Genomic DNA, 13,343 nt, shown 5'->3' with positions numbered 1-13,343 from the left:
CCTCAACTTTCACGAAAAGCCGGATATGACGTCATCAAAGACATTTATCAAAAAAATGAAAAAAACGTTCGGGGATTTCATACCCAGGAACTCTCATGTCAAATTTCATAAAGATCGGTCCAGTAGTTTAGTCTGAATCGCTCTACACACACACACACACACACACACACAGACACACACACACACGCACATACACCACGACCCTCGTTTCGATTCCCCCTCGATGTTAAAATATTTAGTCAAAACTTGACTAAATATAACTAAACTATCTTCAGATAGAGTTGAATACATTTTTATTTGTAAAGAACATCGCTTCCATTCAAATATAGATACCTTTTTTTCCTCGTTTTTGTAATGCTAGTTTAAAACAAGTCGCGTAAGGCGAAAATACAATATTTAGTCAAGTAGCTGTCGAACTCACAGAATGAAACTGAACGCAGCAAGACCGTATACTCGTAGCATCGTCACTCCACCGCCCGTGGCAAAGGCAGTGCCCGTGGAATTGACAAGAAGAGCGGGGTATTCGTTGCGCTAAGAAGGATAGCACGCTTTTCTGTACCTCTCTTCGTTTTAACTTTCTGAGCGTGTTTTTAATCCAAACATATCATATCTATATATTTTTGGAATCAGGAACCGACAAGGAATACGATGAAAGTGTTTTTAAATTGATTTCGAAAAAAAAAATTTGATAATAATTTTTATATATTTAATTTTCAGAGCTTGTTTTTAATCCAAATATAACATATTGATATGTTTTTGGAATCAGCAAATGATGGAGAATAAGATAAACGTAAATTTGGATCGTTTTATAAATTTTTAATTTTTTTTACAATTTTCCGATTTTTAATGACCAAAGTCATTAATTAATTTTTAAGCCACCAAGCTGAAATGCAATACCGAACCCCGGGCTTCGTCGAAGAGTACTTGACCAAAATTTCAACCAATTTGGTTGAAAAATGAGGGCGTGACAGTGCCGCCTCAACTTTCACGAAAAGCCGGATATGACGTCATCAAAGACATTTATCAAAAAAATGAAAAAAACGTTCGGGGATTTCATACCCAGGAACTCTCATGTCAAATTTCATAAAGATCGGTCCAGTAGTTTAGTCTGAATCGCTCTACACACACACACACACAGACACACACACAGACACACACACGCACATACACCACGACCCTCGTTTCGATTCCCCCTCGATGTTAAAATATTTAGTCAAAACTTGACTAAATATAAAAAACAACGCGTGAACGAATCAAAAAGGTTGCATCGTATGCAAAACCAACACTGTTTTTTTCCCTATTCATAACCAGACAGGGTGCGAAGAGGATCCTATCCCGTCCTTCGCGAATTGCTTCCAACCTTTGCTCCTGATGAAGAAAAGAACGAGAGATCACATCATTATTGACAATTAAAGCGATCCCATTCACTGAAATGGATCTGTTTATGCATTTGTACAAAGGCTAAGACTAAGAGTACCCTTCAACTTAATATCATACCAAAAAGCAAAAGCCTGACTGCTTTGTATGCAGAATGGCGATTATGTGCTAAATTAATTTCGTAAGTGACACCTTTGTCGATCTGCTAAAGTAGGAGAAGAGCCCCGAATATTAACTACTTTTTGTTTCAATGCTGATAACTAGTTTGTTTTCTTGCGAAGAAGTTTCATTTCGTGCTTGATAGTTATTATATCTTTTTTGAGCGCTCTAGCACCGATAGTTTGTCAGAACAGGAGGTCGGTCCATATTAGGAGCCGGTTCCTATTGGGGGCCCTTCCGCTCATTAAGCTAAACAAATTCCCACACTGCACAAAGACTGCCACTCTATTGCTCGGAAGTTCTTCTTCAACGTAAAATCATGATAGAGCAGTTCAGAGGCGGCGAGAGAAAGAGAGAGAGAAAGAGAGAGAGAGAGAGAGAGAGAGAGAGAGAGAGAGAGAGAGAGAGGGAGAGAGACAGACAGACAGACAGACAGACAGACAGACAGACAGAAACAGAGACCAAGAAGGGTCGAGAGAAACAGTGCGATGATCTGTGCAATCAGGAAAAAGGAAAATATGATTGTGTTCATCGTGTAAATCGAGGGCGCGCAGTTCGCCCGAGACTACTAGAGGACCCCCCCCCCCACCCCCCCCCCCCCGGAAATTGTTTTGATCCGAAGAAGCAAATTGCAACCGTGTCATCTTACCAAAATCCCAAATAAAATGTGTTTGTTTGTTTGTTTGTTTAGCTTTAGAGGGTTGCACGTGTACCCTGTGCTAACCCCCCTCCCCGGTGTACACCCCTGGTCTAATTGCACATCACACCATATCCACGTACCAGCATGAATGGCCACCATGGGGTCATCACAGCTGGAGCAGACGTGGATGTTGGCTCTGCCGTCACCACCAACATTCACGGAGCCTCCCGTGCAACGTCCGTTGTTAAGGTCACCAGTGATGACGTCACAGTAGGTTCCCTGGGGAAGGCCGGTCTGCAGGCTCTGGTTGATGTCGTGGCCTTCCAGGTTGATGGCGATGAAGGCTTTGTTCCCGCGGGAAAAGGCGATCTGGTAGTCGGCCCCGGACCACCAGTTCTTCAAGGGTTCTGAGCCGGCTACGTTTCTGTTGAAGAACACGACAATATGTCCGGATTCTTTTCCGTTCTCGTTTACAAGGTTCATACTTTCAGGAAATTCATCTTCGTTCATGGGCTGAAAATTCCACGTGTGTGACCGTCTTAACACCGCAATTTAGGCAGCCATACGCCCCTTTCGGATCCGCAGAGGATGCATGCTTGGTATTTTCGTGTTTCTATAACCCACCGTACTCTGACATAGATTATAAGATCTTTTCCGAGCGCACTTGGTCTTGTGCTTGCGTGAACACACGAAGGGGGAGGGGGTGGGGGGGTAAGGCACTAGCAGGTCTGCACATTAGTTGACCTGGGAGATCGGAAAAACCGTGCTCCACCCTTAACCAACCAGGCGCGGTCGGTCGGGGTTCGAATCCACGACTCTCCGCTAAGGAGGCAGGCGTCTTAGCTACAAGGCCATTGCGCCCATCAAACATCTCATATATGTCCAATCCCTTTTGGAATCAGGCGTTGAGTCGCTCTCTTTGATGGACCATTTACAATACAATACAATACAATACAATACAATACAATACAATACAATACAATACAATACAATACAATACAATACAATACAATACAATACAATACAATACAATACAATAAACTTTATTAATCTCTAAAAGAGAAATTGCATTGCTGAGCTTTTGTGTCCGTAATAAAACATACATAAAACATTCAAAAATAAACATTTGTTCTTTGTCATTCATACATTCTTGTGTTCTTATACATTTCTTCAATTCATGCATCATTATTCTATCATAATTATGTACATACATTTATTCTCTTTTAACAGTCTGTCTTCAAACGCATCTCAGAGAGGAAGGCTAGAGATTTGTGTTGTGCCATAGGTAAAATCATTCTTTGTTTGTTCACAAGATTAATTTCCAGCACAAAACCTACCAGAAAGAACAGTAAACAGACAAATACGTTATCGAACACGCTGAAACAATTGTCTTGCAAAACGATGAACCTTGATACATTTATTTTAAAATCTAACCTTCCTAAAAGCATCTTTAATGCATAAATAAGTAATGTATTGATAATTGCCAATGTGACATTGTTCTTTCTGTCTGTCTGTTTGTCTGGCAGTCTGACTTCCTCCCTCTCACTGCCCTTCTCTCTCTCTCTCTCTCTGTCTCTCTCTCTCTCTCTCTCTCTGTCTCTGTCTCTCTGTCTCTCTGTCTCTCTGTCTCTCTCTCTCTCTCTCTCTGATGGACTCTACAGTTCCAGCCATCTAGTTCGACAGATTGACTAAATTTTCTCTCTCTTAATTACGCTTCAAGCGACTTGTTTTACTTTAGATTCCACCTGCCTGAAAGCAAACACCCACATACATTAAAAATCTAACCAACCTGAAGGCCACCATGTTGTACATCTGTCTCCACCGGTGCTCACAGACCCAGCCGCCACCGCAGGTCATGTCGGAGTTGATGTTGACGTGGGCGATGTTGCCGCCGTTGTTGGGAGGCCCCTGGTCAGAACTGGTGAAGCTGAAGCTGCTCATCACCCTGGGAAAGCCGTAGGGATGGGCCAGCATGAAGGCTGTGGCCGCCTGGACACCAGACAGGTCCATTGCAATCAGCTCAAACACGATTACGATGTTAAAAAATAACAGTATGGATATGTTAATTGAAGTGTGTGGTTGTATGTGATGTTTTATGCTCAGATAGCACACACACATATTTGATGAAAATTAAGCCATTACATTTCTGATGGTAATAGTATACGAATGTATATCTGTCTCACCAACACATATTCCAACAACACATACATATTCAAATAAAGAAATTAACGAATGTGCCAGGCAAATTTAAAAAAAAAGAAAAAAAAAAAAGAATTGACTCAAACACTGAAATACATTTTAGGTCAATAAGAATCGACTAAAACACTGAACTGACCAGAAAGATCTATTGGAATCGACTCAAACAACTAATCCAAAAACAATTAGACTGCCAACGTTCCAAAATTCAGAATAAAAAAACAAGAAAGGTAACTTTTTTATGGTCATGAATTAAACGTTCCAATAACTAAAAGTTCTTGTTTTTTGGTACTCAATCACTAAACTGACCTCTGTGTCTTAGTTTCGTACATCAACAACATCAGTCGTCTATTAGTGGCAGAGAGTTTATATGCGGTGTTTGTCCTTGATAGAAACATTCCGGAAATAACTGTCGAGGTTGTTAAGTGCTGTGCAAGAGTTGTATGAGAGTTTCGCTTTCTTTGACAGCGAGGCTTACTAAGCTCACTGAAGAAATAGATTCAAAAATGCGACCGCCACAGTGCCACCTCAAAATACAGAGCTCAGTAGGTGGAGACTGCCGTTAGAACTGACACGGTCAACAATGAGCTCCGATCTGCATGTATTTTTTTTTAAAGAAAAAGTGACGTTGTTGCTGGGTCCACACAATATCATGCCTTTTTACATTCAGTCAAAATGGGATTACAGAAAAAATAACTCTGAAACCTGCAACAGGACTAGTAGGCTAATTCTATCAATTTAGGTGGCAGCAAGGCAGATTGAAGGAATCCCTCCTCCCCCCCCCCCCTACCCCCTTCTCTCCTGAGCTCACCTTGTAGGGTCGAGGGTTGGTGTGAGTGAGAACACCCCCTCCACCACCGTGACCCCTCTGGTTGTCATGGTTATCGATAAAGTTGACGACGTCATTTCCGCTCCACATTCCCCAGCCCACGCCAAAGTTGGACAGATACTTCATCGCATTTTGGCGACGGAATACCTGTAAATAAAAAGAAGAAAAAAAGAAAAGAAACTTCAACATAAAACTTCACACAACCAAGCTAATCTCTTAAAATATGGACCGTGCGTATTACACATCTTTGGAGCTACCGTCTGTCTGTAAAAAGTATAGCTTTTAAATCTATCTTTTTAATCATTTTAAACGTAATCTTCATTATATTGGGTATTGTGCTTTAAAAAAAACCTGGAGTTGTTGCTATAAGACAAAACTCGATCATGAAACCCTACTTTTAAAACAGATGCAACGACACAGTTGTTGAATACTGCTTTGTAGAAGGCATTCCGTAGGCAAAGTTCTAGTCACGCTTACGACGAAAATCCGAATAATTGCAAACACACTATTGAATCAACCATACTCAAAGCCCATTTTTGAGAGATCATCAAGTTCAAAGTTTGAAAGAGTACAAATCCGTCTCGTTTCGAACCAGCCCAATGTATACCTTGCCGAGTTCCAGACCGTACTTGAAGTTGGTGATCCTCCCTGTTGCCATGTATTCCTCACCCTTGATGGCCTCCCCTCCCTGGTCTATCACCTCCTGGAAGATCATTGGCGTCTTGTTGGATCCAAACACATCATTGCGAAGGTTCTGCAAGAGAAACAACCGATTGATAGGGATGGGAATGCTCAATTAAATGTATGATTCATAATAATAATAATAATAATAATAAATGAGCATTTATATAGCGCAACATCATAACTTTACAATTATGCTCTTTGCGCTTGACACATTTAAAATTAAAACACAGTTATACAAGCATTCATGAATGCCTCTAAGCCATATTTCTCCAACCGCTTGGCAAAAATGCAATGCACACACACACACGTGCACGCGCGCACGCGTGCTCACAGGAACGCACGCACACGCGCACGCACGCACGCACACGCACACACACACACACACACACACACAAACACACACACACACACACACACAAAGCAAACAAACAAACAAACAACAACAACAACAACAACAACAACAACAACAACAACAACAACAACAACAACGAAACCCGTTATGTGATCATGTTAATCAAGACCGTTCATTAATAAGACCTAAACCCTTGATGGCTTCGTGGATGGAGATCATGAGACCATCGCGTGTGTTCCTGTGCATTAAGAGTATGCTCCCCGGACGATCTTTTGTCACGGAAAGAAAGAAAAGGCTTTATGCAATCTCGGATAATGGAGTCCTGCTTTTTATAGTGGTCGAAACTATTTGATAATGTTCTGCTTAAGTGGTCTGAACTCGGCTTTTAAAACCGGAATGGGCTCTCGCAATCGCATTCAAACAAAACAATATGAAGGGCTTTTCGCGGGACAGGCAAGGAGTTGAAGTGACAACTTAAACCTCCAACCTGTTGAAATGAAGTTAAGTTCTCCCTGTGTCTCTCTCTGCCACTCACCTTTAGTTGTCTGTTTCTTTCTCTCTCTCTCTCTCTCTCTCTCTCTCTCTCTCTCTCTCTCTCTCTCTCTCTCTCTCTCTCTCTCTCTCTCTCACTCTCTCTCTCTCTCTCTCTCTTTCTCTTCTCTCCTGCCTCTCTCTCTGTCTCTGTCTCTGTCTGTCTGTCTTGTCTGTCTGTCTGTCTGTCTCTGTCTCTCTCTCTCTTTTTCTCTCTCTCTCTCTCTCTTGCTAAATACCTTCAGTTGTCCGAAGACGGCCTTGAGGTCTCCAGGCCACATGTGTTTGGCAGCGTCCACCCTGAATCCGGCCACCCCAAGGTCAATCAGGTGATTCAGGTAGCCAGCAACCTTGCCCTGCACGTAGCTTTTACCCAAGGCAAGGTCCACTAGGCTGACCAGCCTGCAGTTTCGCACCTGTGAGTACAAGAGCAGGAAGTGCATAAACATGTTCGGGTCATGGCCAATGTTGGTGACTCCCCAAAAATGCCACCCACAAACATTCTAATAACTTCTTCATCTGGTGACCAAATTGCTTCATATTTGGTACACGTACACATTAACATCAGCTTATGCATGGCCTTTTTACAAAGTGGCAATTTTGTAGATTAAATGGTCTGACTATTTTGTGCGATTTCAAAAACAAGTTTCCAAATTCGAGGGTCGACTCAACAGAACGAGGTTTGTCATTGGGCGGTAGCCATACTTACCTAATTCAAATCTGTAAGACTTGTACCTTTTTGATTATTTGAATGTCTGAGTATACAAAAACTCCCCATTCACACCCCAGATAATCGGTGACCCGAAGAAAGTAGTATGAGCTAGGTTCAAGGCAATCTCTAGACATGAAAGCGTTGGTGTCGTTGACAGGTGTAATTTGGAACACATTTTGAAGAGACGGAAAAAGTCGGGAAATTTTACCTACAGACTAGAAACTTTGTGGAATGGCCGTGAACAAACTGAAGTTCATGCACAACTATGAAGATATTCGCTAAACTCAAATGACTGGAAAAATGACCCTCTTCGTTGTAAAGTTACACTTGCGCAATGGCGCGCAAAATTCATCAGTAACATGAACGCATTCCCCAATGAAAAATGCCCTGATCCTGTCTGTGATTGCTTTATTAAAGTCACTGACAGTCTAATGTTGGGTATGGTATACTAGGCCATTCGACTAACCCAGAGGTAACAATCTGGATGGCTTAAATCGGGTTAGTTTGGCCACCACTCAATTTCAAACCTCGTACTGTTGAGTCAATCCCCGAAATTGGAAACTTTTTTCGAAATCGCACAAAATTCCGACCATTTAATTCACACAATTGCAACTTTGAGAAATATTCATGCATAAGCTGAAGTTAGTGTATACTTAATATGACGGTATTCGGTCAACAGATGTAGAAGTTATGAGCCTTTTTGTGGGTGGAATTTGTTTTGATCACCCTGTACAAGTAATTTTTGCATTATTGTGCTCAGCACGCTGACTCGTCGCATCTTTGCTAATTACAATAAAATATAGACATAATGCCAACACGCAGAGAGCATCTTTTTCCCCACCTCTTCCGGGTTACCGTAGTTGTGAATGTTACCGTCACCGGTGTGACAGTTGGCGCCGTTGTTGAAATCGTTGGGACCAAAGGGGACACCTGGATAACTCAGAGATCCTCCGTCATAGTGTGATCCTCCGGTACCGGATCCTCTCCCCCCTGATCCCGTCATATGGTTGACGACGACGTCTGCGTAAATCCTGCATCAAAGCACAACCGTCCTTTCATTGGGCCGTCATATTTAAAAACCAAACAAAATGTTTTAACAGCAGAGCTGATATACAAGTGGATGTAAGCGCTCTTAATGCATATACGACTTGTATAATAAAATAAGAGTACTAGTTACGCGGAACCAAACTCCTGGCACCTGAGAGAATAACAAGCATGGAAATAAACAAGAGACTTTCATCCGGCTTTGTTGAAAAGAATCGCGGAGATGATTCTGTTGCAATTGACGATGAAGGCATATCCCTGGCTAGTCAAAACTCTTTTAAATCGCCCAAAGAGGTACATACTTTAATTTTAGTTTGGAAAAACGAAACCACACACCAGCGATACCTTGAAATCAGTGTATCGACGTTGCAGTGTGCCAAATTTAAACGATGAGGGAAGGTAGCCTTCCAGATCGATATTCTCCACGTTTACTTTTACTTCGTCTGTCCTACTTTTCGCTCCTGATAGCAGTGGATTTTGACTTGCTTGCATTTGCTAGATTCCAAATTTGAGTCTGGTTTCGTCTTCTAGACGTGCACGTACCATGAATGGACCATTGGGGGAATATTACGGCGAAAAATTTGGACTGTTGCGCTGAAGAATATAGCCGGTTCCACAATTCATATTTCTGCAATATGTTACAATAGTTATGGAGAATTTTAGAGTAAGCCAGTCCCAGTGTTGGTGCGTGATAACCGACCTGAATTCAGCACTGCTAGAAAAAAGGACCATCCAGTAAACCATGCACTATTCCAACAGCTAATCAACTTGGTCGTCTACGTCCATCTACCTTACGCCGGCCTTGTTACAACGGCTGATCATGTCCCTCAAGGCGTTCTCGTCCCCACTGCGAGTGACCAGCTTGTAGCTGACCGGCTGGTATCTCTCCCACCACGGTCTGTAGGGGCTGGTGACCACTGCGTTCTCACTCGGCGGAGAAATCTGGAAAGAAGGAGGGGGGGGGGGAGATGAGGAAGGAGAGGAGGAGGAATAAGTAGAACAGGGGAGGTGTAAAATAAAGAAAAATGAATAGCTTTCTTGTTGTTCATCTCAGTGTCTCTTAGCGCGCAAGAACGCACGCACGCACACATACACACAAACGCACGCACGGACGCACGCACGCACGCACGCACACATACACACAAGCACGCACGCACGGACGCACGCACACACATTCACACAGTCACACACACACATACACACACACACACACAAACACATCCAAACACACACACACACACACACATCCCACCCCACCCCCAATCCCACCTCCACCCCGACCTCCACCCAACACACACATTGATTAAAGTCGCTTCAGTGAAATAGCATATCCTGCTTCCTCATCATTGTTAAAACCTCTTTGTTTGTGCATGTTGAACAATTTAAACGTTGTTTGTGTCTCACCTGAACACCACAGTAGCCATAAGGTCCGAGGAAGGTCTCACACTCCTTAGCGATGTCGTCCCAACGCCATTCAAACAGGTGTGTGATGGCCGATCTGCCGGGGGCACAGTTCGGTTCGTGATACGCCGCCTCTGCTATAGATCAATCAATCAATAAATCTTCTTCTTCTTCTTCGTTCATGGGCTGAAACTTCCACGTTCACTCATGTTTTTGCACGAGTGGATTTTTACATGTACATGTATGACCGTTTTTACCCCGCCATTCAGGCAGCCATACGCTGACCTGATCGGGGGAAGCATGCTGGGTATTTTTGTGTTTCTATCACCCACCGAACTCTGACATGGATCACAGGATCTTTTCCGTACGCACTTAGTCTTGTGCTTGCGTGTACACACGAAGGAGGATAAGGCACTAGCAGGTCTGCACATAAGTTGACATGGGAGATACAAAAAATCTCCACCCTTAACCCAGCAGGCAGGCGCGGCCGGGATTTGAACTCACCACCTTCTGATTAGGAGGCCGATGTCTGATCCACTACGCCACTGCGCCCGTCAATCAATCAATTAATCAAGCAAGCAAGCAAGCAAGCAAGCGAGCACTTTACCAACCGAATAACCACCATGTACCAACCCACCAACTAACCAACCACCAATCAACCAACCAATCAAGCAAGCAAGCAAGCAAGCACTATAAAGCAATGAGAAAGTAGCCAAGCTATTAATCAGTCGATGAAGCAATCAAAATATCAATAGCTAAATCAATTGATCCATTAATGAAGGAACGAAAAATAAAAAAAACCGATGGAATAAACTTGAATTTAACAAGTGAATGAATGAATGAACAAGCCCTTCCATCCGTCTATGAAAGATGATTCCGCACATCTGTTCAGTAGTTTGTGAGCTAAGCTTTCCGCACACACACACACACACACACACACACACACACACACACACACACACACACACACACACACACACACACATACACACACACACACACACAAACCAAGCACGTACTCTCTCTCACTCTCTCTCAAACACTATACGTGTGCCACTTTAAAACACTTCAAATCAAAATTATAAGCAAATGGTACACCAGTACTAAAAAAAAAGTTCAAAAACTAGAAAATTAATTGTGGTGTGACCCAAAACATTAAATCAGACCACGACTGCTATCAAGCAAAAGGTCTCAATCGAAAGACATGACCCACATCGGGTTGGCTATCTTGCTTATGTGGAATATAGCAGAAAGAAAGGTACATGTACCTTTGGTTTTAAACAGTGTTTATTCAACAATTCATAGATAATTCAACATAATACATGTTAAGGATCAACAACAAGCTCAAGCTTATGGTGGTGACATAGGCTACATGTACCTTTCTTCCCATGTTTGTCATTTTAACATGACAATTCTTGACTGCATGAGTTAACGAGGGTGGGAGAGGATGTTTGTTTCTTCTATGCTTTGCTTTGTGTGCACAGTGGAATTTGTTGAAAAAAAAAAAAAAAAAATGAAACGAGAAACTAATTGCGATGTTAGCTTGTACAATTAATTCAGCAAAACTGTAAGCGCTCTGTCCAGGCAGAAACCACGTTGTTAATTGTAGGTATGTGTCCAGGCGGAAAGACGCTTTCATCCCACGTTAAAAGTCTTGGCATGTCTACAGGTAGTAGTGAACATACGCCTCCATACGGTTTAAATGATACATGTAGTACCAGGAACACCCCCCGCGGGTTAGGGGGAAGAATTTACCCGATGCTCCCCAGCATGTCGTAAGAGGCGACTAACGGATTCTGTTTCTCCTTTTACCCTTGTTAAGTGTTTCTTGTATAGAATATAGTCAATGTTTGCAAAGATTTTTAGTCAAGCAGTATGTAAGAAATGTTAAGTCCTTTGTACTGGAAACTTGCATTCTCCCAGTAAGGTCATATATTGTACTACGTTGCAAGCCCCTGGAGCAATTTTTTGATTAGTGCTTTTGTGAACAAGAAACAATTAACAAGTAGCTCTATCCCATCCCCCCCCCCCTTTTCCAGTCGCGATATAACCTTCGTGGTTGAAAACGACGTTAAACACCAAATAAAGAAAGTACCAGGAACCTGCAACAATGCTGTGCATGCATAGAGTGTTACTATTTTATGTTGTATGATGTCTGATGCTGTCATACACTGCACCTGAGTTTCTCTTCTTGAGATAATACAGTTTTCTATGTCTATGCCTATGGTCATGCAAGCGAGAAAGAAAACACCTTTTTACAATAACAGTGACAATAACAATAACAATAACAATAACAACACTTTATTGTCCATTAAAATGTTACATTAGAATGGAGTATCTTCTATGACACACCCATCCTACTACTCATCCTGCCTGTAAACGATTATAACTTGCACATTTCATCAGAACTATTAAGACATTCAATGATAATACAATACACATAAAATACTTAGGTTCACATATAATAATTATATCACCATTAGTACCCCTAACCCAATAATATCATAACATTACAAAATTAATTCAATTTAGATAAAGTCTTTGAAGAGACTGTTTGGTTAATCCTTAGATCCAAGATAAACAACAAAAACAACAACAACAACAACAACAACAACAACAACAACAACAACAACAACAACAACAACAACAACAACAACAACTCATACTACAACAGCAGAAATAAGAAAACAGAACCATTAATAAATAATGACTCGCACAACGGCAAACACCAAGGCTGGACTTGAAGCCTACAACTCAAGAGAAGAAAAGAAAAGAAAGAAAAATAGACGAAAATAAAATAACCTGCTACGACAGCGACGAGGAGAAGTCCCAAAAGCAGCATTTTGGCAGCCGATGTACTCCGATAGCAAATGAAAAAGTGGAGCGAAAAGCTAGCTGTGCAGCGCGTCTTTAAATACTCCTCAAAACAGAAATTTAAATGCAAACAGCTACAGCAAACGACTAGCAAAACACTTTTTGTTGTTGTTGGGGGAGCGATTATCAAGTGTTTACTGTAATTCATAAAATCCAAATTGCTTCCTTCTTGGTATCTTCACTCCATCCCATCCCACCAAGCCAATCCGCCTCACCCCCAACCCCTCCCTGTCTTCCCATTCGTTATTCCGGATTACATTTTTTTTTATACATAACACTGTGTACTTCTGATTAATCAAGAATGTAGAGTGTTTTGAATATTTCACAGCAAAGAGAATTAATTTAAAGAATGCGGACAGAGAAAACAAAAGCAGTTGTAGGTGACGGGATGTTTGTGGGTCAAGTTGTGTGCATGCACATCCGCCCGCGCCCCTGTGTGTGTGTGTGTGTGTGTGTGTGTGTGTGTGTGTGCGTGCGTGTGTGTGATTGTCTGTCTTTTTGTTTGTTTTTGTTTGAGGCTGTGCTTGTGACCGTGGCTATGGCT

The 13,343-nt window shown here is 42.0% G+C and overlaps 1 protein-coding gene across 2 annotated transcripts; it reads right to left on the bottom strand.

Moving 5' to 3' along the window:
* Positions 1-276: 276 nt before the first annotated feature.
* Positions 277-12,886, bottom strand: LOC138966408 (alpha-amylase-like). 2 transcript variants are annotated; one of them, XM_070338638.1, is made up of 11 exons: positions 12,728-12,886; positions 9,929-10,062; positions 9,315-9,466; positions 8,322-8,511; positions 7,008-7,184; positions 5,809-5,955; positions 5,184-5,348; positions 3,966-4,165; positions 2,317-2,600; positions 1,236-1,368; positions 277-368 (listed from the first exon to the last, which is right to left on the bottom strand). In XM_070338638.1, the coding sequence occupies exons 1-10, from the start codon at positions 12,765-12,767 to the stop codon at positions 1,331-1,333; spliced, it is 1,527 nt and encodes a 508-aa protein (XP_070194739.1). In that variant the 5' UTR covers positions 12,768-12,886; the 3' UTR covers positions 277-368; positions 1,236-1,330. The 2 variants fall into 2 exon arrangements, with proteins under 2 accessions (XP_070194739.1, XP_070194740.1); XM_070338639.1 differs by having other exon boundaries at positions 9,929-10,059; positions 12,728-12,853.
* Between the last annotated feature and the right edge of the window lie 457 nt (positions 12,887-13,343).

The sequence above is a fragment of the Littorina saxatilis genome, linkage group LG5, assembly GCF_037325665.1.
Source record: "Littorina saxatilis isolate snail1 linkage group LG5, US_GU_Lsax_2.0, whole genome shotgun sequence".
Taxonomy (NCBI): domain Eukaryota; kingdom Metazoa; phylum Mollusca; class Gastropoda; order Littorinimorpha; family Littorinidae; genus Littorina; species Littorina saxatilis.
The sequence above is the reverse complement of the archived record's forward strand: the minus strand, read 5'-3'. Positions and strand labels throughout refer to the sequence as shown.